The sequence below is a fragment of the Podarcis pityusensis genome, assembly GCF_964106645.2.
Source record: "Podarcis pityusensis genome assembly, chromosome: 16".
Classification (NCBI taxonomy): domain Eukaryota; kingdom Metazoa; phylum Chordata; class Lepidosauria; order Squamata; family Lacertidae; genus Podarcis; species Podarcis pityusensis.
The window spans coordinates 8,992,771-9,018,512 of NC_138041.1; the positions used below are offsets into that span (position 1 = coordinate 8,992,771).

General features: G+C 49.1%; 1 protein-coding gene across 6 annotated transcripts in view; it reads right to left on the bottom strand.

Moving 5' to 3' along the window:
- Positions 1–22,882, bottom strand: part of ADAR (adenosine deaminase RNA specific) — a 41,138-nt gene extending 18,256 nt beyond the window's left edge. The window contains exons 1-3 of one of the 6 annotated variants that reach the window (XM_080984528.1): positions 22,749–22,882; positions 5,049–6,669; positions 887–1,079 (exon numbers count right to left, since the gene is read on the bottom strand). In XM_080984528.1, coding sequence (XP_080840654.1) covers positions 887–1,079; positions 5,049–6,574 — 1,719 coding nt within the window. In that variant the 5' untranslated portion in view covers positions 6,575–6,669; positions 22,749–22,882. Of the gene's footprint in view, positions 1–886; positions 1,080–5,048; positions 6,670–8,478; positions 8,902–16,320; positions 16,388–22,385; positions 22,543–22,748 lie in introns of those variants that run through there. The other 5 variants (XM_080984526.1, XM_080984527.1, XM_080984523.1 and 2 more) reach the window with 5 other exon arrangements.
- Positions 22,883–25,742: the final 2,860 nt, after the last annotated feature.

Consider the following 25,742-nt stretch of genomic DNA (forward strand, 5'->3'; position numbering starts at 1 on the left):
AAAAAAATCATCAGGCGCCACACATACAATAAAACCACAGTCACAGCTACTAAAATTATTTGTTGCATTAAATAAAATAGAATAGCAGAAGATTCTCAGGTAAAGGTAAAGGGACCCCTGCCCATCAGGTCCAGTTGTGGCTGACTCTGGGGTTGCAGCGCTCATCTCACTTTATTGGCCAAGGGAGCCGGCGTACAGCTTCCGGGTCATGTGGCCAGCAGGACTAAGCCGCAGCGCACGGAAACGCCATTTACCTTCCCGCCAGAGTGGTACCTATTTATCTACTTGCACTTTGACGTGCTTTTGAACTGCTAGGTTGGCAGGAGCCGGGACCGAGCAGCGGGAGCTCACCCCATCAAGGGGATTCGAACTGCCGACCTTCTGATCAGCAAGTCCTAGGCTCTGTGGTTTAACCTGCATCCCTTAAGATTCTCAGGTAAGTTGATTCTCAGGTAAGTTGTGCCAAATTAAATATCCGAATCCCCTTGTCATTTTGCTGTTGTTATCACTAAACAACACCCTTTCTGGGCTAACCTTGATGACTATGTTCTCCACTGACAGCGGCAGCATTCCCAACAATCGACTTAAAAGGTAGGGATGCGTATGTGTGTATATACCACAGTTTCTCAAGAAACATCAAAATGGTTTACAACAACCATTAAGAAACAAAAACCATACCCCCCCAAAAAAACCCTAACACAGATCTACCACCTAATTATTACAAATCAACAACAAGTAGAAGAAGCTGGGCCACTTCCATTGTGAGAAAATAAATCGATATGGAAATCGGATTGTGGTGGAGCCGCTTTTCACAGAAATGGCAGCTCCAGAGAGCTCTACTTTTGGCCCCTGTCTGCTACTGGGGTGGGTGGGGAGCCGCTCTCACCAGTTCTGCTTCGCTGAGAGAACTGTCCTCATATAAGGATTTCTCCAGCTCCATGCCATCCTCCCCTTCGTGCTCGACTTCGCGCAAGAGGATCTTCATGGCGTGGGCGGCTGCTTCCTGCTTGGCCAACTTCTTGCTGCCTGCTTCCGCTGGGGGGAACCGGCGACCGTCGATCACCGCCTGGAATTTAAACCTTGACCAAAACACACAATGGCACAAAATGGTGAGGATGTGTGCTAATCAGTGAATCTGGCGCCATTATTTATCACATTTATGTCCAAGGAGCTTCAAGGCAGTGTATGTGCCCCTCACCCGACACCCAATTTATCCTCGCAGTGATAACCACACAGTTAGGCCTCGAGAGTGTGTGATTAGCCCAGCGGACGTCCTGGATGAGCAGGGATTTGAGCCTCGGCTTCTATGGTCCCAAGTCCGATGCTGACAACTACAGAACACTGGTTCTCCTTTCCAAGCCCTCTGCCTCTACAAATAAGTTTTGTTAGGAAGGAGTTGCTCTCCTAATGACTCTCAGCACCCTTAACAGTTGGGATTCCCCCGGAAGACTCCTGGGAACTGTAATTTGGCTGTGGGTTGGGTGGCGCTGTGGGTTAAACCACAGAGCCTAGGACTTGCCGATCAGAAGGTTGGTGGTTCGAATACCCGCGATGGGGTGAGCTCCCGTTGCTCGTTTCCTGCTCCTGCCAACCTAGCAGCTCGAAAGCACGTCAAAGTGCAAGTAGATAAATAGCTACCGCTCTGGCGGGAAGGTAAACGGCGTTTCCGTGCGCTACTCTGGTTTGCCAGAAGCGGCTTAGTCATGCTGGCCACATGACCCGGCAGCTGTACGCTGGCTCCGTTTAAACTGTGTGTATCCTACCATTGCATCAATTAAGTCTTAATTTAGCTGCATCCCCTTGATTCATCCCCGCGACGGGGTGAGCTCCCGTTGCTCGGTCCCTGCTCCTGCCAACCTAGCAGCTCGAAAGCACGTCAAAGTGCAAGTAGATAAATAGGTACCGCTCCGCTCTGGCGGGAAGGTGAACGGCGTTTCTGTGCGCTGCTCTGGTTTGCCAGAAGCGGCTTAGTCATGCTGGCCACATGACCCAGAAGCTGTACGCCGGCTCCCTCGGCCAATAAAGCGAGATGAGCGCCGCAACCCCAGAGTCGGTCACGACTGGACCTAATGGTCAGGGGTCCCTTTACCTTTTTATTGGTGCAGCACTTACACCAGGGGTGGCAGAACCAGCACTCGAGCATTGGCCATGCTGGCCAAGGCTGTGGGGATCTAGGAGTCCCAATGAAAGCTGGAAGGCCAGAGATATCCCCCACCACTGTCTTGCGCCTTTGGAGAACTCCTTCCTCCTTGCCTGATCTGTGGGCACAGCAAAAATTGTGGGGCATGCTCTAAAAGCTTGCTAGCTGGCTAGGCCTCCCTGTTCTAAGGAACAGCACCCTTAGAAGAAGCCCAGCCCTCTTCTGTGGCTGTGCACTGCCAAGACAAAGAGGCTGCCAGGTGAATCATAGAATCGTAGAGTTGGAAGGGGTCCCCCAAAGCTCATCTAGCCCAACCCCTTGAAATGTAGGAATATCAACATGCGGTTCCGCCGTCCGATTTGGAACCACACTGGACCCTGTTTTGAGAATGTGCTAACAGTTCTCTTTCAGGGAAGCTGGACTGCCATTGCAGATTTTCTCTTTGGAGGAAGCCCCATCCCACCCCAAAAACTAAAACTCCCAAGGAACCCAGTTTCAAACTGTGGCAGCACTACAAGCAAGACAAGGAAGAAAAAGGCCTCAGCTGATGGTGGCAGGTGCTTGTTGGGCATGGGTAGACAAAATAAGGCCTACCCATGGATCCGGTCCAATCGCCTTCTAAATCCGGCCTGCGGATGGTCCGGGAATCAGTGTGTTTTTACATGAGTAGAATGTGTCCTTTTATTTAAAATGCATCTCTGGGTTATTTGTGGGGCATAGGAATTCTTTCATTTTCCCCAAAAAACTATGGTCTGAGGGACAGTGGATCGGCCCCCTGCTGAAAAAGCTTGCTGACCCGTTGTTGGGGCTTGTAGGGCCGAAGGAAGGGAGCCCAACAGTAGGTGGCGCCGCCCAATTTCTGCTTTGCCACAGCCACCCTCCCTGCTGAGATCTACAAGGGCAACACTGAGGCTAAGTGGGAGGAAGCCGGATGCAAGAAAGAGGGGCAGGCAGGTGAGAGCTGGCTGAGGGGGCAGAATGAGGTTGGCAGGGCAAAGCCCCATAAGTTCAAGTGGACCAGCCTCTACTGGCCCAGGTAGCAACAGAGACTACAGAGCCAAACATCCCATAGCGGTTTCAAGCTCCCCGTCCTCACAGCTTGTCTTTCCCCGCTCCTTTGCACGGGAAGAATCTGCTCTCATGGAAAAAAGTAGGCCAATTTTCCTGTCTAGCGGGTCTATTGATGTACCAGAGGGTGGCACACACACTCTGCTGGTGCCTAGAAAAGGCAAGGAGTGAGACAGAAAGAGACTCGTGTGTGTGTGTGTTTCTAAAAACACAGTGGCTATAAAAGCAGCCAAGCAAGAATGTAAAAATAAAATCCAACCCACCCAACTGTTCAGAGCGATGCGCCAGAGGGAGGGAAGAGGAACGCTCCGGGTCCCCCCCACATGGCAACAGATGCTCCCTGCCAGAAGCAGACAGCGTGGAACTCCTCCAGCCATACAGGAACTTATGGGGCATAATATTTGCCTAGTGCAAAACTACTAATTAGCCACACAGCGGGCTTACCCCCCCCCCCCCTTTGGAACTGCAGCTGAAGATTTGCTATTCTAAAGCCGAGGTGGAGGACCTCTGGCTTGGGGGCCAAATGTCACCCTCCAGGCCTCTCTATCTGCCCCCCAGGGCACCTCCCAGGCTACATCCCCCTCCCCAGGCTGATCCCCCCCTTCCATGCACCCTCTTCAAGTGCTTTTGTCGGGACAGAATGTGCCTTTGAACTTCAGCAATGCTTCTTGCTCGCCTGAATGATGTGGGTAGGTGGGTGTAGAAACTCCCCAATTTTCGCATGCCTTTTTCCTGCTCACTTTCACCTCTGGCTTCACCCACTGCTTGCACGTGGCCCCAGGAAGACTGCCCATGGTGGAATGTGGCTCTAAAGGGGACTGCAGAGCTCATGCCAAGCACCGCTTTTCAAATTTGGAGACAGAGAGACACAGAGAGAGAGGAAGGAGAACTACATTCAGCATGCAGGTGGTTTGGTTCTGCATTTTACTCTCGCTTAGCTGAGTCTTCCTCCTTCCCCCTGAGGCTTTCGCTGCCTGGCAGTGGGAAGCGATTCTTAAATTGCAAGTGGCTGTTTCGCAGGCCTGAAGGAGGAGATGTAGCAAGTAGAAACGAGACCTTCCTATTGCTGCCCATTCATGCTCGTTCCTCTGTCCTGCGCTCCCCAACTTCAGAGCCCTGAAGGCGGAAACCAATCGCCACACACGATGATCAGGGTTTCAACACCAGCATCTCAGCGTTGTGTGGAGTTTTTAAAAGACGGCGAGTCCTTGCTCCACAGAGCTTACTAACTAAATTTAGACGGACTTGGGGCTGTGGGACATTATTAGATTATTCAGCAGAGACTGCTGTGTCATCACTCGAATTGTTAATATGAGAAGAATGTGTTTTGTGAAAGAAAGAAAGAAAGAAAGAAAGAAAGAAAGAAAGAAAGAAAGAAAGGACAGAGATTCCTGCATTTAAAGTGCTAAAACAAACAGCCTTTCTTTCCTTTTTAAGGGAAGCCTTGAAATATATCTCATCTGCCTGCTTATTAAGAGGCTTTTGTAACTTATGGGGCAGAGTAATACGCAAAAGCAGTTGTGAAAGGAAGAGGGGCAACACACAATCTTAAACCAGTTGCAATAACACTAGCATTTTAACCAATTCACATCTCTTGCTTTAAAGAAAACTGCTCTTTTTAATGTCTGCAGTGACTTGTACAAAGCCGAGGCAAATGCATTGAAACGTAACCTGAGCAAAAGTAATCCCCTTCTCCTTTCGGAGAAAACTATTCTTTTTAACATATTTGCCAATGACCTGCACAGTCCGAGACAAACACATAAACACTGAGCAAGCAGTGCTTCCCCGGTAAGAACAACCCCCTCCCCAGAAAGCGATCCCTCTCCCTCTCCTCTCTTACCGTGGCTCGTGTGACGGCCCGCTCTGCTTCAGCAAGACAAACTCGCAATGCTGGTACGTGTACTGGGTGTATTCGATCAAGCCGCTGACGGGGTTCTTCTTCTGGCACGCCATGAGCTTCTCCAAGGGAGTGCACAGGAAGGCCGTGTCGAACTGGGCCGCGTAGCTGGGGGAGAGCGGGGACTCCATGATGCACCGGGACTCCTCGTCCTGGTTGTTGATGGCATTCAGGTCCTCCGGGATGTCGTCGGTGGCCCACTTGCCGTTCTCAAAGTTGTCGTAGTTGGGGAACCAGTGGTACCGGGGCCGCTTGCGAGGAGGGGGGGCCGCCGCCCGGGGAGAGCAAGCTTCTCCCTGCTCTGCTGGCTCCGACGACACCTGCTGCCCGTTCTCGACGTTCTCCTCCTCACTCTCTAGAAGCGGCGGCGGTGGCGGCGGCGGAGGAGGCGGGGAAGGGGAAGGAAGAGGAGGAGCTGGCAAGCTGGCGGGCAGCTCCGGTTCCGCGCATGGGGTCGGAGGCTCGGGGTCCGGTTTTGGAGCAGGGGCGGCCATTTCCCTGACCTCTTCCGCCTTCTGCTTGTTCTGCATCCTCTTGCGCTTGTTGTCCGTGAGGGACCACTTAGGGGGGTTGGCGTTCTCCTTGCACACCTCCCCCAGCTTCTCCAAGGACAGCAGGGTGGAGTTCACGTTCCGGGCCTTGGAGAGGCCGATGTTTTTGGCAAGGTCGTGCGCCGTCGAGTCCGCGACGCTGAACAGGTAGTTGCAGATCTTCTCCCTGACCTCGGCCATGGCGGCGGAATCGGGATAGTCCTCTGGGTCAGAGGCAGAGCTCTCTTCTCCTCCTCCTCCAACCCCAGGAACTGGGAATCGGCCCTGGCCCCTCTGGCCGGCGGAGTTCCCTTCTCTCAACGCTCCCTGGGGCCTAGGGTTGTCTGCTAACCTCCACAACGGAGGGTGCTCCCCTATTTTGCACAACTGCCCTCGTGTAAGAAGCCTGTAGAGGTGATGATTGACCTCCTTCTTCTGCACTTCGAGTTTACGGGCAAGGCAGCGGGCAGATTCGGCCTCCCCAGGTCGGAGCTGCCCCAAGATATCCAAGAGCCGCTGCTCAACTCCTTGGCCGGAGAGCGTCAGGTGCCGTAAGTCTGTGATGAGCCCGTCAACTTCCCTCCTTGAACTGCCGCTGTACCTCGGCCGGGGGGGCTGGGGAGGCTGCTTCTGCTCCTGCCAGCTACTGTTGCAGGGAAGCCTCCTGGCTGCGCCCCAACTGCTGTGCTGGGAGCTCTGGGGAGGTGAGAAGGTGCCTGGACCTCGGCGGTAGCCCTGGTACAGTTGGGGTCGCTGCGCCCGGGGCTGCCACAGCGGGGCTTCGCCGAGCTGCCCGTTTAGGAAGAGGACCTGCCGCTGCCGAAAATCCTCGCCTCCCTGCGGGACAAGAGGACCGTTAAAGAAAGCTGGGTTAGAGAGGCCGCTATGTTTTGGGGGCACCTGATCTGAACCTCTGCCTCGAGTGACACCTCTGCTCATAGCGTGCTGCTGGGGCGCAGGGCTGGGGGCGGGCACATGGGCACCAGACGAGAGGCAGCTGCGGCTTGCTCTCACGGGGGCTGCTGCGCAGAGGCCTGGCAAAGAGAAAACAAGAGAACAGGGCACGTTTCAGACCTCGGATACACGCTCGGGGGAGCCGACGCACTTCTACCGAACCAGTCCCTCTGCCCCAGTTCCCAAAAGACAACACCTGACGACGGGAAGAGGCTCCCGTCAGATAGAGTGGACGCCTCCTCTACAGCTACTGAAGACCTGCGCTCCCTTATCAGAGGAGGAGACTGGCTTAAGGCACTAAGGTCAGGGGAGATCTACAGATGAGCCTGGGATGGAGAACGAGTCTCCCAAACACAGTTCAACGCAAGGTATGTTCAGCTTGATTCAGGGTTTCTTGGGCAAGAGTTGTGCGATTTTACTTCCCAGCACATAGTAAAAGAGATTCAGGGGGAAAGAACGGAAGCACTTCTTCCCATCAGTTCAGAGTTAAACTATGGAATCCACTCCCCCAGGTGGCAGTGATAGACAAATTCAGGGAGAATGAGGCCATCGGTGGCTGCTAAGCCTGTCGGAGGAAGCATGTCCTGAGTTAACAGTTGCTGCAAACTGCAGGTGCAGAGATTGGCTAATGCTTGTGTGTTTCTTGTCGACATCTGTTCGGACACGGTGTGAACAAGATGCTGGACCAGGCAGGCCACTCTGAGCTCTCCTCATGTTCTTAAAAGGAAAACTACCCCATAGCCCACCTTTCCCTGTACAGCCATATTGCCTGCGTTTGTGGTGATATGGTTGGGGCCGGATTAAGAGCAGCTTCATGGCAGAATGGCAAGGAGACCTTTAGAAAATAGTTAAGAGGAACAACCCTGGGGCAGAGTTAAGATTCCAGATGCCAGGATGAAATACTTGTAAACCAAAATGACTGGGGTTTCCCCCAGTCTATACATATGTGAGATTTTTGTCATTAAACCCAGCTGCAAATTGGGTTTGTCAGCAGAGTCTGTTTACAGTTTCAGAGTCTATTTGGCTCAGTACAGCTGTAAAACTGACCACCCCTGGCCTTCAAAACTCCTCTCCAAGAGGCAGATTTGGAAAAATATATGACTGATGTTGGAGCGCCAAACTTTTTTAAAAAAAATAAAAACAACCACCTTGTTCTAACCCACAGAACCAACATAACAGTTATATCTTCCCTTCAGTCGATGAAAAAGAAATCCTTAAGAGGGGTAGCCCTGTTAAGGCCATCCCAGCCGGGTCTATCCGAAAGCAAACTTCACTGAGTTCAACAGAACTTACTCCCAAGCAAGTGCTAGCAAGACTGCAGCCTGGCAAAGCAATCCTTTTACATTCCTAGATATACAGGATCACATTCAGCACGCCCCACCAAGTTCACGGGGGCTTTGTCACCAGGAAAGTAGGTACAGTATTGTGGCTTCAGTTTGTCACAGTACCCAAACACAAAGAAAGAGACCTGTGGTGTTTTCAGACTCACAAATTTACTATGGTATGGAGACATGGGATGGGTTATCTTTCAAGGCACCACAAGACTCTTTTTGCAGCAACCAAATTAAGTGTCTCCTGCTCTCTGGGGAACAGGAAGTTATTTTATGAGAAGTCAGAACATTGGTCCTGCTAGCTCAGTAATGCCTACACTGACTGGCAGTGGCTCTCTGGGGTTTTCGGCAGTTTTGTAGCCCAGAGAGAGGGAGCTATATTCCTTTCCAGAATACCCTCTGTTCAAACCCTAACTACCCCAATTTCAGGAGTTACAAGGGAACAAGGAAGGCGGGGGGGGGGTTGGTTGGTTGAGGGGTAGCAGAGGGAATTCCAGGCATTTCAACGGGAGGCAACTGGTAAAACAGGTATAGATAAGGGAAATTGGATAGTCTTACCTCTTTTTGTTCCACGCTGGTAAGAACCAGGCATTGCATAGATAGCAAGAAACAAAAAAAGAGGGGGAAAGCTCTGCGAAGAGAAGGCCTTCCCCAGAACAAGGAGGGGGCAAGGGAAGAGAAGAAAGAGGAAGTGTGTGTCCCCCACACTATGAGAGACACAGACACCCGTGGGTGGTGGGGGAGAAGGAAAGGCTCGCCACAAAGCAAGGACTCTGCAAGAATTACACAAACACCCCACTATCCTCCTCCCTTCTCTCTCCACAGTACAGCAGGCAGGCTGGATCACTCACTTAACATAACTGCCAGATAAGTTTCGCTTTCAATTCTCCGGAGGTCCAGCCTCCCTCTATGCTGTTCCGCCCAAGGAGTGTCTAGTTACAGCCAGAGGGATGGGCCGGAGTTAAAGCCATTAGCTTTAGGGTTGGGGGCAGGGACTTTAGGTGGGGAGAGAAACCGATGATGAGTGCTTCCTCCCCCTCTCTTGCAAGCTCATTGCAGCATTGCCTAGAAGTAAAAAATCATAGAAAGGGAAAGCCCCACCGCCACTTACAGGAAAATACTTTTGGTTCCTTTTCATCACAGGCTGGTGGGAGGGACTATTATCTGCGAGGCAGAAGGGAAAGCACTTACCAGAATCTCATGCTTCTCTAACTGGGAGATTCTTTCACTTCTAACTCTTCTTTCCTTTATCCCTTACCCAGAGCTGCCAGACCTCAACTCAGCCTTCTCTGCTGCAACACTGCAACCAAAGAGGCACCAGCTTCCTGCAGTTTGGGGTATCTTTCCGCATCTCCTTAACAATACCTTTGGTCATTCCTAAACCAGCCTCAGTACTAAGTTCACACACCTCTATCTGCTTGTTTGTTTCGAAGGCTCCTGAGACACACATGCATCTATCCGCAACAGCAACTGCCCATTTGCCTTCATGGAGTTGGCTCTTTTCAGTCATTGCTCACTGCTCAGTAACTTCCAGTACAGAGAGTATTAAAGAACCTGCCTAGTGAATGACTAGGTGAATGTATGAATGACTGCTCTGGCTTCACCTCCTATGGGTGCGTGCCATCTTTACAAATTACAATACACACAGTGCTACAATTCTCAAGTGGTTTAACAATCAATTCCTTTTCCCAGGGAACTCTGGGAGGGGAATATGGGTTTCCTAACTCTCAGCACCCCTAACAAACAACAGTTTCCCAGGATTCTTTAGGAAGAAGCCACAACTGTTTAAATAGTGCTTTCAATGTATGGTGCAGATGAGGCCTGGATATGACAGAAGAGAAAACTGAACGGAAGTGACCTGCGCCCCCTCCCTCCAACTACCTCCTCTTAACATAGTCATAGGCCAGTCCATCATGCCCTCCAGATATTTTGGACTACAACTCCCATAAGCCAGCATGCTGGGTTAACACACATAATTGATACCTACAGATCTCAGACAGCCAACAGAGCAGAGGCGCCAGGAGCCATCCTAGAACCCCAAGTGAGAAGCATTAAGCGATGCAGGCGCGTAGCTCAAAACCAGGTCAAGGGCAGGTTGCAAATGGCACAGCATAAACTTTCCTCCTCGGATTGGTTAACAGGCTCAGATAACCCGCTCGCCTCTCCAGGTGCAAAACGAGACATGCACATGGTGACTGTGGAAGAGCTCGCCAGGTCAGTTCAATGGGGGGGGGCAGAACTGCACAGCTGTTGCATGGGCTGAGGAACAGTGGGAAGCACCTGGTCCATCTTTGGCAAAGAAGCCATCCGAAAGAATTAAAAAACAAAAACAAAACAGCACTAAATTGAGCACCACGCATTTGCGACATGAACGTGAAAGGATTTTAAAACCTTACAGCGAATAGCTCTATGGCCAATAAAGCACCCGATAACAACCCACACCGATGTGATATTATATACAGTGTCTGCCTTTCAGAGTGAAGTCACAAAGATCGTTGGGTATTCATGCATACTCTATAGGACTCATTCTTGTAAGTTTGGGCCCTCTCCTCAATTCACCAAGGTTAAGATTCAAAGCCCACCAGCGCTCTGCCCCATTAAAACACAAGTTATTCCCCACCCCCCAAAAAATATATAATGGCCTCAAGATACACTGGAAAGATGGAGGCAGGTCTTTCCAGGAGGAAGGAAAGAGCTTAACTCTGGACCTGGTTAACCAAAAGGTGCCATTTCCCACCACTGCCTGGTAAGGCATTAAGACGATTGATTTTGCCATAGCCTGATGATTATCTGCTTGTGGTAACACTGAGGTGGGCTTTCTCAGTGGTGGCACCAGTGTTGCTTAATGCTCTACCTGCTGAAATAAAGGAGGCCCCATCAAGCACTGGCCTTCTACCAGCTCTTGAACATACACCTGTTCAGACAAACACTTCCCCGCTTAAGACTCATGTTTTAATTGCGATGCTGCTTTGATGGGCTTGTTTACTATATAGTTTAATCGTGGATGTTTTAATGCAGCTGTTTTACAATGCATTCTAATTAATTGTGGGCAGCTGTGTCATTACCGGTTTTGTTGTCGTCGTTTCGCTGATGTCTTTATCTTTTTGTGAACCACCTTGGTATTTTCTGCTTCAAATGAAAGGTGGTGTATAAATTCTAACAACAACAACAACAACAACATCATTCTGGTTTCAGCCAGCAGCCTTCTCTCAGGCAGCTGTGACACATCAAAAGGAGATCTAAGCTTTTGCATGTGTTTGCATCATGTTCTTGAAACCAGCTAAGCATAAGTTGGGGGGGGGATCAAAGTAACAAAAGGGGAGGAATTCACACTCCCAGTTTGCCCCTACCCTCTTCTAACACCCAGGGGGCCTAAACAGCACCAGAGAAACTTACCAGCCACAGTTCAACTCACCTGTCTAACCTGGCACTCTGAGACCAGCCCCTCTGGCTCTGTTCAAACTGCCTGGTCACTTGAGCCGGGAAGGTGAAATTTCACCCCAGTGGCAGCTCTCACGCTGCGCTTTGCAACAAGGTTCAAGGGCGGTAACTTTATCCCAGAGGGAAAGTACGTGCCCAATATTCATGGCGTTGCCAAACATATTTCAATTATTTGGAGCCAACAACATCTCTTGTGGCAGCCAAGTCTGCAGTTCACACATATCCCATTTCCTGCCCGATTGAGAATACGCTTTGAAAAAGAAAGGGAAAAAATCTTCCTTCTTTGGATTCTTAAATGAGAAAGGTCTCAGGCAGCATGGACACTGACTAAAGTGAAATGCACATCTCAACAACTTTCAAAGCCAAACTTAACAGTCTGCAAAATGTCGTAGCTGTTGACGGTAGCAGAGTCCAGAGGCTTTGTGCAAAATAAAATCAGCCATGCAAATAAGCCCACACACAACTACCCGGGAAGAACTCTCTCAAGGGCTCACAATTCTGTGGCAAAGAACTTGTGTTGCATCCTGAGGGTTCCAGGTTCCAACATCTGCAGTTAATAAAAAGGAATCACAGAACTGTAGAGTTGGGACTCAAAGGGTCATCCAGTCCAACCCCCTGCAACGCACCAATAATGGGTCTGGCAGTCTTTGCTGAGAGCTGCTGCCTTCAAAGTGAGAGGCCAATTCTCTGACTCGGGATAGAGGCAACTATACCGTTCAGCTCTCTTTTTGATGTGCATAATGAATGGGGCGCCTGCCGCAGGGCACTATCTCATCTCCAACGCTATTTAATTTCTATATGAAGCCGCTGGGAGCAGTCATTAGGAGTTTTGGGGCAAGGTGCCATCAGTATGCTGCTAACACTCGGCTCTATTTATCCAGGAGAGGCCATGCAAGCCCTAGAACAGCGCCCTGGATGCAGTGGTGAGATGGGATGAGGAGAAACAAGCTGAGCTTGAATCTTGGCAAGGCGGAGGCACTGTGGGCGAAGGGTTCCCAGGTCCAAGCAATTGGTCCATTCTTTTCCTGAAGGAGCAGGTTCACAGTCTGGGGCTGCTTCTGGATCCAGCTTTGTCCCTGGAGGTCCAGGTAACATGAATGGATAGAAGTGCATTTTACCAACTGCAACTGGTTACGACAGCTGCAACCTGGACTGGGGAAGCTGGGCCACAGTAGTTCAGGCACCGGTTACTTCAAAACTGGATGGCTGCAATGAGCTCTATGTACGTGATCCAATGCACGTGATCCAAAAGGTGCAGTTAGTTGCTTTATGGTCGCTGATAGGAGTGATGCCCTCCTGGGCGGCTTATGTAGCAGGACAGATACAGATTGCATGGTATTCCCACCATCCAGGAAATTAGCCTGGTCCTCTACTTAACATGGATAAAAGTTACTGACAACAATTATCCTACAAATTAAGATTGCAGGGGTGGGAAGGTTGAGCTCACCGCCTCCCCACTTGGCACAGCTACAGTGGTGCCCCGCAAGACGAATGCCTCGCAAGACGGAAAACCCGCTAGACGAAAGGGTTTTCCGTTTTTGAGTTGCTTCGCAGGACGAATTTCCCTATGGGCTTGCTTCGCAAGACGAAAATGTCTTGCGAGTCTTGAGATTTTTTTTTCGCTTTCCCCCCCCTTTATCTAATCTGCTAAGCCTTTAATAGCCTTTAATAGCCTTTTAGCAGCTAATCCGCTAAGCCTTTAAGTCTTTAATAGCCGCTAAACCGCTAATAGCGCTAATCCGTTAAGCTGCTAATAGGGTTGCTTCGCAAGACGAAAAAACCGCTAGACGAAGACTCTCGCGGAACGGATTAATTTCGTCTTGCGAGGCACCACTGTATTCTCAACCACAGCAACAAACACTTGTGTTACACGCGGTGAGGCAATATCTTATTTATCTGTAACACATGCACAGAAACCAAAACAAGCATACATCAGATATTTAGTTGAAACTTGCTAGAATATAAATGACCCAGAAAAAGGGAAGGATCAGCACTTACGGCAGCTTCTGAAAAACATGAGTGGGCTGGGCTTGTTAATCTTCAGGCTGCCGTGCTTACGGAATTCACTGACTGTGGTTCGTGTCTCTTGAAAGAAATCACGATCAGTAAGCCAAGGGACTTTGCTTAAGAGAGAAATGAACCACAAGGGCTAGATAGTGCCTTACCGCACTGAGAAAAAAGATGGTCATGAGAAATCATGATATTCAAATGGAACCTCCATGTTCAGAGGCAGTCTACTTCTAAAAGGGTATTGCTGGGAGACTGACAGTGAGAGAAAGCTGTGGCTCTCCTGTCCTGCTTGTGGGCATCCCTAGAGGCATCCGGAGGGCGCTATGATGGACTGAGGATGCTAGATTAGATTGCCCCTTGGGCCCAATCCACAATGGCTCTTCTTAAATTATGATTGGCAAGTAGAGGACCAAGTTCCATCTCCCCAAGCAGCGTCTTGTTGCAGTGCAGTGCCATGGTGTGGTAGTTGCTGCAGCAACAGGTCTTGCTACCAGCCTACTTAGGAGGACCGGGGGAAACCATCCTCCATCTTTCCCATGGAAGGAACAGTCTCTAGCTCAGCGGAAGAGCACCTGCTCTGCATGCAGAAGGTCCCAGGTTCAATCCCCACCATCTGCAGGCGGCACTGGGCATGTGCCCTGCCTAAGTCGCTGGAAAGCCACTGTTGCCTAACTGTGTAGACCAGCGTTTCTCAAACTTGGGTCTCCAGCTGTTTTCAGATTATAATTCCCACCATCCCTGACCACTGGTCCTACTAGCTAGGGATGATGGGAGTTGTAGTCCAAAAACAGCTGGAGACCCAAGTTTGGGAAACAATGGTGTAGACAATTCTGAGCTAGACTGGCCTGACTTGGTGCAAGACAGATTCCCGTGTTCCTAGGCTCTCTGTGAATTGGCTTTCCTGTAAAACCGATGGTTGACCAGGTTCCTATACCAACAGTGTTTTTATTCTCCAGTATATTGTCTTTACTGTCTAAATGTGTTTTTTTCTGTGACTTTCTGTAACTGCTTAATGCTGCTATTGTTTTTTTGTGCTTGTTCTGTGTTAATTTTTATTTAGCTTCTCTTGTACCAACAACAGACAGTGACGGCTATTGGGTTCCAAATAAATTAAATACCATGCTTTGGCCACATCAAGAGGCAGAAGTGTCTACCTACAGCTTCAAGATGCTCTTACAAGACAACCACTCCCCGAAAGCCAAGAAACAAGCACGCACACATGTGCTTTTTAGCAGAGAAACTGCTGCATATGGTGTAGGGAAAAGGAAAGACAGCATAGCCTGAAAAATGCCTAGAAGTGTGGTCATCATTGCAACAATGATTTATACCCCACCTTTCAGGAAGCAATTCCTTCCATGATGGCTTACAAACAACATTAATGTCGCAAGACAATGATCAATGTGTAAAAGAGTTGTCAGGATCCTTGCAACAGAAAATTGGTGGTCAATACTTGTGTGAGGGGCAAAGGGAGCTGGGACAGGAGCCAGATTTGCTGGCATGTACACATTAGCGGCTTAAAACACAGTGGGAGTAGTTCCCCCTGTGCTTCAAGTTGCTTTTTTTAAGCAGCTGTACACACCACTACCAGGTTTGTTTCCCCGTGCCTGAAACTCATGCACCCCAAACTGCTACTCAATGAAACTGCCAACTGCACATAGGCTGTCATCCGCACATGCACAAGAAATGTCTGAAAAGTATACACCTCAGCATAGCAATAGTTTATATATTCAAATCAGATGAGAAATGCATCAAGCAACAGTGTTTCTCAAGAAAGCACATGGACACCAGCGGTGGGAGAGCGCTGGAGTAGGAGTAAGTGGCAATGTGTACGAAACCTTTGTCTGCCTCTGTGTTCTCACAGAACCTTTCCCACAGGACAGCCACTGGTAGACACAGGATTGCGGGGAGACTTCAAGGGGAGGGGTTAACACTGCATGCATTGGACTATAGAAAACACACCATGCTGTGGATTAATGTAAGCACAGGAGACACACTTTTTAATGTGTGCTTAGCCACTTTGGATTAATCTTTAGGAGGCAGATATAAACAAGTCAATGTAAACAATCGAAGATGCATACCACACAACCATCAATGAGATACGAAAGATCCAAGTCCACTATAGTGAAGCTCATAACAAAAATAAACGGAACTACTCAGAATTTATACAGAGCACTTTAAAATAATGCTCACAAACAACCCTTTAAGGTGGTCCAGGATGGTTATCATCCTATTGTGTGTGTGTGCACTTAACCTTCACTGCTCCACTTTGGTACAACATACATCTAACGGAGTACTTCCTGGTTCACAACCCAGTCTTTTCACCATTAAGCTACACTAGTTCTCTAACATAGCCTACATTCCTTTCCCAAACTACAGCTGATTTTGTTAGCAACTAATGCAAACCGTGCTGTTTAATGGGCAGCTGCCCAGACTAACAGTACTCCCTTTTCCAACAAGGGCTGGCTGCATGTTTCTTCTGCGAAGCCTTCAACAAGGCAGAAAAACAACAACCCTCCCGATTTCCGGGGATTGATCCCTCTCCTAACAACTGACGTTCAAAGGTATACTGCTTCTCAACCCGGAGGTTCCATTTCACAGATCACGCTGCAATCCTATGTCCCTCTCCGACGCGGGAGTTAATTCCACCGAGCTCCGCGAAATTCACTTCCGAGTAGGCATGCAACTGGATCGGGCTCGTCAAGAGACAGGCAGGTTGCATGCATGGCGTTTCCTGGTGCAGTTCTACGGAGGGGCACTGGTGCAGCCCCAGAGGAGAGGGGGGAAAGGGGGCTGGAGAGAGGCTTGTGCGGCCCTTGTGTTGCATGCATGGGAAACGGGGCGCTTCTTCCAGGTCGGTGGAAAGCAGGACTTTGCACACACACACACACATGCAACCCCCCCCGTGCCCCAATCCCCTTCCGAGCGAAGCTTGCCTTGGCCTGGCCTTACCTTACCTCCCCCCAAAAAAACTACCCTGCGGGCACCGTCGACTGAAGCCGCCTCTATTGTGCAGGAGGGTCGCCGGCAAGGGCTGATGACGAAAGAACAGCAGCGCGGCGCCACCAAGCACGTGATACGGGGGGGGGGAAACATGGGGAGTAGGAGGAAGTGAAGCCGGAGCCGCCTTCTTTGGAGAGGGCAGAAAACTCTCCGCCTCCACCCTTCGAAACCCTTTGGCGGAAGAGAGGAGAGGAGGAAACCTCGGCGGAGCTTTCCCTAATCTCCCTCTTCCCAGGTACCGCCTTTTTGAAAAGGAGAGGGAAGGGAAATTCAAAGAGCAGCATCAGGCATGGTTTAAGTTCATAGCTGTCAACGTTTCCCTTTTTTTAAAAGGGAAATTCCCTTATTCCGAATAGGATTCCTCGCAAGAAAAGGGAAAAGTTGACAGCTATGTTTAAGCTGCTAACACCAGCCTCCACAGCTACATGCCTAGAAATAAACCTTCCCTGTTAAACACACGTGGTGGTGATGAACAACACGGGTATAGATGGCTTTAGAAACGGATGGGACAAACTGAAATGGGAGTTTGGAGGGGGGTCTATCAAGGGTTATTTGTTTTTATTTATAAAAATAATGTGCGCCGTCTAGGGTTTGGAATCAGAAAACTGGAGCACTTGAGGGTTTACGTTCCTCGTTTAAACTGTGTGTACCCTACCATTGCATCAACTGAGCCACATCCCTTGATTTCAGGGAATCTACTTTGGGCATAATACTTCGTTGGATACAAGCCAATGCATTTAGGGTCAGGTTTCAAAATTTAAATCAGGATCTGTTTTAACTTTCCCCCCCTCTAAGTTACAATCTGTGAAGGTGCACTCCACACTTGGGGCAAGCCTACCTTGGGGGGGGGGTCCTCCTACCCCACATCGACACCAGAGAGCAACCCGTCCTCCTGGGGACTCCGACTGGGACCTAGAGGGGCTAAGCCCCTTGTAATGCTTGGGACAAATCCTGCCAACACCTGCAGTCTGGCCAAGGAACCCAGAGAGCAGAACTCGTTGGAATGTAAGGGAGCAGCTTTTATGAATTTGTTTAAGAACATCAGAGGGGACCAGCTGGATCAAGTCAAAGCCAAATCTTGGTCAATAATCCCTTGCTTGCAGCAGCAGCCAACCTGGTGGTCCAGGCATAGGAAGCTACCCTACCATTTGTCTGTCTTGCTCAATACTGTCTACACTCGTGGTTCAAATAATAAATAAATAATTTCCCACTAACTACTCTGAAGTTGCTGAGGGGCTTGGCGAATTGCTTCATGCGTGTTGTAGCAATGTAATGTGCTATGCTAGATGCTGTATGATTTTTAATGACATTTTCTCCTTATATAATTGTATTTTAAGTCTATTCCACAGGATTCAAATTGCAATACAATATAAGAAATAACGAAGCCACGGAAACACAATTTAAAAGCAACTGTGAATATTTAATGGGATGGATCTGCCATCCTCCCAGACCACCTGAATGAAGTATGCGGACCACTGGTAGTCCATAGACCACAGTCTGCAAACTCCTGGTCGACACTAACTTGCAGTGGCTTTCCAGGATTTCAGACAGGGTTCTCTCCAAGCCTTACCTGAAGAAACCGGGGATTGAACCTGGAGCATTCACAATGCAAAACAGATTTTTCAACACTGAGCTGCAGCCCCTCCTTCTCTGGGAAGCACAATAAGCAGTGCCTTAATGGGCAATACAGTGGTACCTCGGGTTAAGTACTTAATTCGTCCCAGAGGTCCGTTCTTAACATGAAACTGTTCCTAACCTGAAACACCACTTTAGCTAATGGGGCCTCCTGCTGCCACCGCGCCGCCAGAGCACGATTTCTGTTCTCATCCTGAAGCAAAGTTCTTAACCTGAAGCAATATTTTTGGGTTAGCGGAGTGTGTAACCTGAAGCGTATGTAACCCGAGGTACCACTGTACCCTAATGCAAGGATGTCTTCCATTTATTTTTCTTTCTTTTTTACACACACAAACACACAGGATCCTACATCAGTGCAGCAGAGGGCTGAACTAAGTTTGGAGATCTATCAGGATAGTCACAAACAGGGAATGAAGGCCATTCCCTCTCTGCTGTTGCTGCTGCTGATCCCCAGCAGTGGGTCATCAGAGACTGCCTCTGAATGTGGAGGTTCCATTTGATTCAGTTAGCATAGTACAGACAGCCTTCACGCGTGTTTCATCCGCTTTTCCTTTCCACTGCCATAGCCCCCCACATCAAATTCCACACATTAATTAGGTGCCATATTTAAAACTACCCATTCGCACACCGGTTTCCGTCTGGCACTCTGTAAAGATAACTGGTGCTACATGTGAAGCAGGCGCAATAAAAAGAAAGCTTCCCTCAGAGGAATTGAGAGATCAATAGAATCATCACCGTATCCCATTACACACACTCTGCAGGTTGGTACAATTGAGGCTTGTAAGCAGCCACCTGCTGGTCTGCCCGTTATGAGGCAGAAGCCAATAATATAAAACATTCTAAAATATAGCAGCCTTCGCCAACTTGGCGCCCTCCAGATTGGCGAAGCGCGTTTTTACAAGCGGTTGATGCACCTTTAAACAGCATACACTAGAAGGCTTGACAGCTGGGCTACCAAAGTCATTTGCATGTTATTCACTTTGGATATCTTTGTCTAACGTTGCTGTTTTAGGAGGAAGCTTGGCTGGTTCCAAGGAACAGTGGCCTTGATGCATCTAGAACTAACAAATAATCTTAAGAATCAGAGAGGGACCAACGAGTGAAACTCAAGGCGTGTTCCACAGCAAAACAAAACAAGCCACAGAGCTCTTTACCATTTAGCCCACCGAGAGCAGGAACAACTGAGGCACATGGCCAACACCAAGGGGGATTAGAGACTGCAGTCAGTATCTGTTTGGGAATCTCACACAAGCCACTCAGAGTTCCTCAGAGGAAAAGCAAGATGGAGAAGAAAGTTCAAGCTGACACATGAGCAAGCCAACATGGAGAAAGGGTGTCTCCACCCACACTGTGGTCCATGTCCAATCACACTGGGAAATAACTCTGTAGGATTTCTCCCCTGATTCTCCTCTTCCACCATTTCACCTTGCTTGTTCACGCACCTCTTGCTCCGGCCAGAGAGGATAAGCAATCAGGAACATTTCAAGCTCTCCATATTCCTACCAGCCTACCTCCGAAGTGAAATGGAAATAGGAACAGAAAGCTACACATTTCAGCAACAGACGGAAAACCCCAAGGCTCTCCATGCAGTGGGATGAACACTGAGAACCAATCATTACTACTACCCTAGACTATTTATAGTCACCAGCAAAGAGGCCAGTCAAGTCCTCACCCGGGAGGAAGCAACACATAATAAGAGTTAACACATCTGAGAGGTGAGGGGAGACCTATTAAGCAAATGATTTTTGGTGAGCAACACACACTGAGATTCAGAGAGGAAGGTGGAAAGAAAAGGCACCCCCCTTTTTTGCTTTTAATGTTATTGCAGAGGCTGACAATTGGGGAAAGCAGCATGGATTCCAATTTCAATTAAGCTCTGATCTGCAGGCAGGCCTCTCTCATGAAGCACAGATAACTGCCTGCAGAAATGAAGGTGATTAAATCAAAATATACTGGGGCGCGGGTAAGAGGGGGGCCATTAAAGAACAGGGGTGAGCATAGTATAGCTTTTCAGGGTATAACATTTCAACTGCACACATTTGCAATATATATATATGAACTACAGCAGGTGCGGTTGAACTACAGCTCCCTGCCTCCCCCCTCCGCCTGTTAGACATACTTGCTAGGGCTGATGGAAGCTTTATTTACTTTTAAACTTTTATCAGGCCCTTCCTCCCAAAGCAGCTCAGGGATACTCAGCAACAGCTGGAAGTCCAAATGTTCCCCACTCCTGAACTGCAGCCTGATTAAATCATGCATGTCTGCACCACTCTTTCATTTTGAACAGTTTACTGCAGCTCACTCATCCTTGCATTTAAGCGCTGGCCTGACAGCAAGAGGCAATAAGGAATTCCATGCAGGCAGATGAGCTGGTTGGCAGAGAAAGACTGGAGGGCTCTGTCCCTCTCCAGAACCCAGCACAGAAACCAAGTGGACCACCACACACCAAGCCTCCAGCGCAGAAGTGAAACATGCTGCTGTGAGAGCGATGGAGTTCTCTGTCACTCTTTGCCAGCCCCATGCATGTTACTAACTTTGGCGGGCTGGATTTACTAGTCACAAAAGGGGCAAGTCGGGCATGGACCACTGGACATCTTATTTCACACTACCCTGGCTTTAGAGATTTCACCAGGTACCTCCTGTGGAATTCCATGCAAACATCAGCAACCATAAGGGCTGGAAACTTTTACTTTTTAAAGTCCAGATGCTTGCAAAGTTGAATTCTGCAGCCAGTACCACAGTCTGTACTCTCAAAGAAATATGGGGCACACAGTCTGTATTAGAACTGTTTGAAGGCTCCAATACTTCAATAATTCTGTCCCCCATCAGCATTAAGATCATCTCTTTCTAGTCAACCACAGTTAAGCATCATGTGGGCACTGATGCTAACCATACTGAACAGCAACAAGGAAACATATTGTTTTCAAGTCATGACTCAATAATAAGCATATCCCTTCCTTTAAAATAAAAGGACACCTTGTATTTAACAGTTCATCTGTTTGCATAGGCAACCTGGAATTCCATACAGGAAAGTGATCAGGTTGGAAATGAAGGGACATGTCACTCCATTCCTCCTCCTCCAGCCTTTGTGGTTCCTATGCATAGAGGAAACAAAATATTTTCCTCTGCAACCATATTGGAAAGGCAGCGGGCTGGCAGAGGGGAGGACTGGGTGAACCATCCTACTCCAACATCCCACTTGATAGAAGTCTGTCTTTTTCTTTCTTTCCTTCTTTCTAAAACCACCCTAGCAGCACAATTGTAACTCCATCTAATCAGAAGCAAAGCCTCTTTAATTCAATGGGGCCAGTTCCATAGTAGATGGGGTTAGGGCTCAAGCCTAAGAGGCTAGTGGCCTGCAATTCCATGCTTCCTGAGGAGACCATTAAGGTTTCTGGGGTTAGTGAGCAGCCCCAGGTTTTAAACCATCTCCTTTCCATTTTCTCTAGAGTGAGGTGTGGAGAGAAAGGCATGCAACACCCAGCCCACTCTCACCTGCAGCTTTCTTCTCATTTTATCTGCAGCGCCGAGCGCTGAGGTATAATGAGCAGGGGGCAGTTAAGGTGGAAAGGAGGACAGCAATACTCATGGGGAAGATCCACACCAGGCATAGGCAAACTCGGCCCTCCAGATGTTTTGGGACTAAAACTCCCATGATCCCTAGCTAACAGGACCAGTGGTCAGGGATGATGGGAGTTGTCGTCCCAAAACATCTGGAGGGCCAAGTCTGCCTATGCCTGATCCACACCTTGCATTTGTGAAGAGGCTGCATCCTAATGTTTTAATGTTGTATCTTAATCTTTTAAACTGTATTTTAATCAACTTGTTTTTATTATTGGTTGTTAGCCGCCCTGAGCCTGGTCTTGGTTGGGGAGGGCGGGGTATAAATAAAAATTTATTATTATTATTATTATTATTATTATTTAAAGCACACCCAATGCACATTTAAAGAGCACAGGACTCCCAACAGTCCTGGGAACTATAGTTTCCCCTCACAGGTCTACAATTCCCAGTACCCGTCACAAACTACCATTCCTGGGGTTATTTGGTGGGGGTTTTTTTTGTCATGTGCTTTAAATGGTGTGGCTCTGCCCTTGAATAGCGCAACCCTGCGTGTGTACACTCGGACGTCAGGCCCACTGAATTCAGGTAAGGGAATGCAGGATTGCAAGCTAACTAACTGTGCAATTCCCCACATGAGCAAGCCTCACGGGGCTGCGCTCCCAGGTTAAGCGTGCACAGGATCCGCTGGCTGGATTTCTCTGCAGGGCCCCGATCCCCCCCCCCCAAAAAAATAAGGAAGCGCGAGGCAGACAAGAGATGACAACGCGAGACAACCCCTCCCGCCCCTTTCTCTGCCTCTCTCATCGCCCACCCACCTCTCCCATCCTCTCCTCTTGTGCAACGCGAACCTCCGCCTTCCCCGCCCCTTTGGCTTACTGAGCGCATCGTCGCTTAAGACGCAGAGAACACCGGCTCGCAGTTGGCGCGCATGCGCGAAGCAGAACGCCGCCGAGTCTATCGGGGGAAAAGCGGCGCACTGCTGGCCCTGGTAAAGGGGGGCGGGGAAAGCGTCGCTCGGCCGCGCATGCGCGCCGGGCGCCAGCTTCCTCTCACAGCAGGGCAGTGCGCACGCGCGGAGCGGAGCGCCGCTTTCCCGCCCAGCGCCCGCCGCTTTCCCCCTCCCGCGCTCTCCTCCCGCTCCTTTTCCCTCAGCCGGAGGCTTCTCGGAGGCTCCTTACCCGCTCGGCCGCTTCCGCCCCGGAGCTCGGCCGCCCCTAAGCGGCGACTGTTGGGCCCGCCGCGAACTCCCCCCCTCAGCGGTCCGCTTTCTCCTTTTTTCTGCTCAGCGCCGCCGTGCTGGGCGCAGAGTGGTGCCGTCACGCGAGGCGCGACCGGCGGCGGCGGATGCAGCGACGTCACGTGACCCGGGCTTGCCCTGGCGTCACGTGACAGGCCCTTCACCTAGGTAGGGGAGGCTGTCTTCGCTGGCTGTGCGTATGAGAGAGAAACCTCCATAGTCAGAGGCAGTGTACCTTTGTGAAAGGCAGGGGAGCGAGAGAGCAGGAGCCATTTTTAAAAAATGTATTTTTAATTTTTAATTTTATTTATAAATCTCCCCCGTCCAAGGATTCTCAAAAGGGATCACGTGCCATTGTATCTAAACTGTAGTCGTATTTTAGAACCCTTGAAAGCAATGGACAGGGTTAATTTAGGCGCAGTAATTTCAGTGGGTGTAGGGAGTGTTTTATTCTCATGAGGTGGCCAAAGGATTGGAGCTTCAGCTTCAGGATCTTTCCTTCCAGTGAGCACTCAGGGCTGATTTCCTTCAGAATGGAGAGGTTTGATGGACTGCAAGAAGGCTGCTTTGTCCATGGAATTTTCTTGGCAGGGATACTGGAGTGGCTTGCCGATGTTGGAGGAGACTCTTGAGAGTCCCATGGACTGCAAGAAGATCAAAACTCTCCATTCTTAAGGAAATTAGCCCTGAGTGCTCACTGGAAGGACAGATCGTGAAGCTGAGGCTCCAATACTTTGGCCACCTCATGAGAAGAGAAGACTCCCTGGAAAAGACCCTGATGTTGGGAAAGATGGAGGGCACAAGGAGAAAGATTGACAGAGGACGAGATGGTGGGACAGTGTTCTCGAAGCTACCAACATGAGTTTGACCAAACTGCAGGAGGGAGTGGAAGACAGGAGTGCCTGGCGTGCTCTGGTCCATGGGGTCACGAAGAGTCGGACACGACTAAACAAGAACAACTCTTGAGTATGATTTAGCTGGGTACATCCCAAGCCAATAATGATGGTAATATATAAAATCATTGTTACTAGGCTGCAGCATTTTTAATTGATTTATTGATTGGATTTCCCCCCCCCCCTTTTTTTAAAAAATAAAATATCCTTTTATCTAAAAGCTTTCACCTTCACACAATTAAAATTGTCTGCTTGTTCATTTGTACATTTAATTTCCCTCCCTCACTGTTCTCCCCGATGTTATCCTCACAGCAGCCCTGTGAGGTGGGTTAGGCTGAGAGGCAGTGACTGGCCCAACCCAGTGAGCTACATGGCTGAGTGGTGGATTTGAACATTTGTCTAAGAACATGGAAAAGCCTGTTGGGTCAGGCCAATGGCCCATTTAGTCCAGCATCGTGTTCAGAAAGTGACTGCCCAGTCTCTCCCAGGTCTCAGTCTTCTCTTCCAACCACTACCAAAATAACTACCAAACTTTTAGGAGACATCTGAAGACAGCCCTGTTTAGGGAAGCTTTTAATGTTTAATAGGTTATTGTATTTTAGTGTTCTGTTGGAAGCTGCCCAGAGTGGCTGGGGAAACCCAGCCAGATGGGCGGGGTATAAATAAATTGTTGTTGTTGTTGTTGTTGTTGTTGTTGTTGTTGTTGTTATTCCACACTGTTATATCACAGTGCTCAAAGCAATATCATAAAAACTTGCCTTCTTTGGGGCACTGGCCTTTAGCTCTATAAATTTAGAGCATTTGTACCTTTGTTCTTCACTCTAAAAAGCTCACAGAGCCGCTTATGTAAAATCAATTAAAACAAGACAGGTTCTGCCCTCAGGCTTAACAATCTTTTAAGAAGAATAAAACGGAACCATTGGCAAGATTTCAAAATGTCCTGAACTTAGAAGCCTTTAAAAGACTGAGATGGGCAGGGTGGGGAAGGCAACCTACCTAATTAATTGGGGCAGATTTTTTATTTAAAAAAATATTGTTAGTTTGGGGACTTATTCTGTATGCTTGAGTCCCGTCTATTCCCTGGGTTCCTTGATCCAGTCAGGGTTAAAATCTAATGGAGGATTCCATTGCTGAACTAGTCAAGAAAGTTTGTGAATTAATGGCCCTGCCCCTAAGGACCGCTTTGTGCTAGAGGGCAAATGGGGGGGTGGCTCCCCTCCCTTCCCTGGCTAGTACTGAAAAAGTAAAAAGCCAGAGTGTGTGAACCGAGAGCAGGCTAGAAGCAGGCAGAAGCTGGGAGTCGGAGGCAGGTTTGACTTCTGCTGGAATCCTAGGCTTGACAACATGGATAACTCAGTTGGTTAGAGCAGGGGTCAGAAAACTTTTTCAGCAGGGAGCCAGTCCACTGTCCCTCAGACCTTGTGGGGGGCCGGACTATATTTTGAAATAAAAAATGAATGAATTCCTATGCCCTACAAATAACCCAGAGATGCATTTTAAATAAAAGGACACATTCTACTTATGTAAAAACACGCTGATTTCTGGACTGTCTGCGGGCCGGATTGAGAAGGCGATTGGGCTGGATCCGGCCCCCGGGCTTTAGTTTGCCTACCCATGGGTTAGAGCGTGGTGCTGATAATGCCATGGTTGCAGGTTCAATCCCCATATTGAATATTCCTGCATATTCCTGCATTGCCGGAGCTTAGACTAGATCAGGGGTAGTCAACCTTTTTATACCTACTGCCCACTAATGCATCTTTCTTGATGGTAAAATTTCCTTACCGCCCACCAGTGCTCGATGGAAGGAGGATTCAGCTTGTGCCGTAGAACCCCCTACCGCCCACCTAGAATCCTGAAACGCCCACTAGTGGGCAGTAGGGACCAGGTTGACAACCCCTGGACTAGATGATCCTCAGGGTCCCTTCCAACTTTACAGTTCTGTGAACTATGAACTATAGGAGAAGCAAGACTGTTTGGCGGGTTGTTGCTGTGAGCTCCTCCATCGTAGGCTCAGGTTATACATGTGTGTAAATAAACCTTAT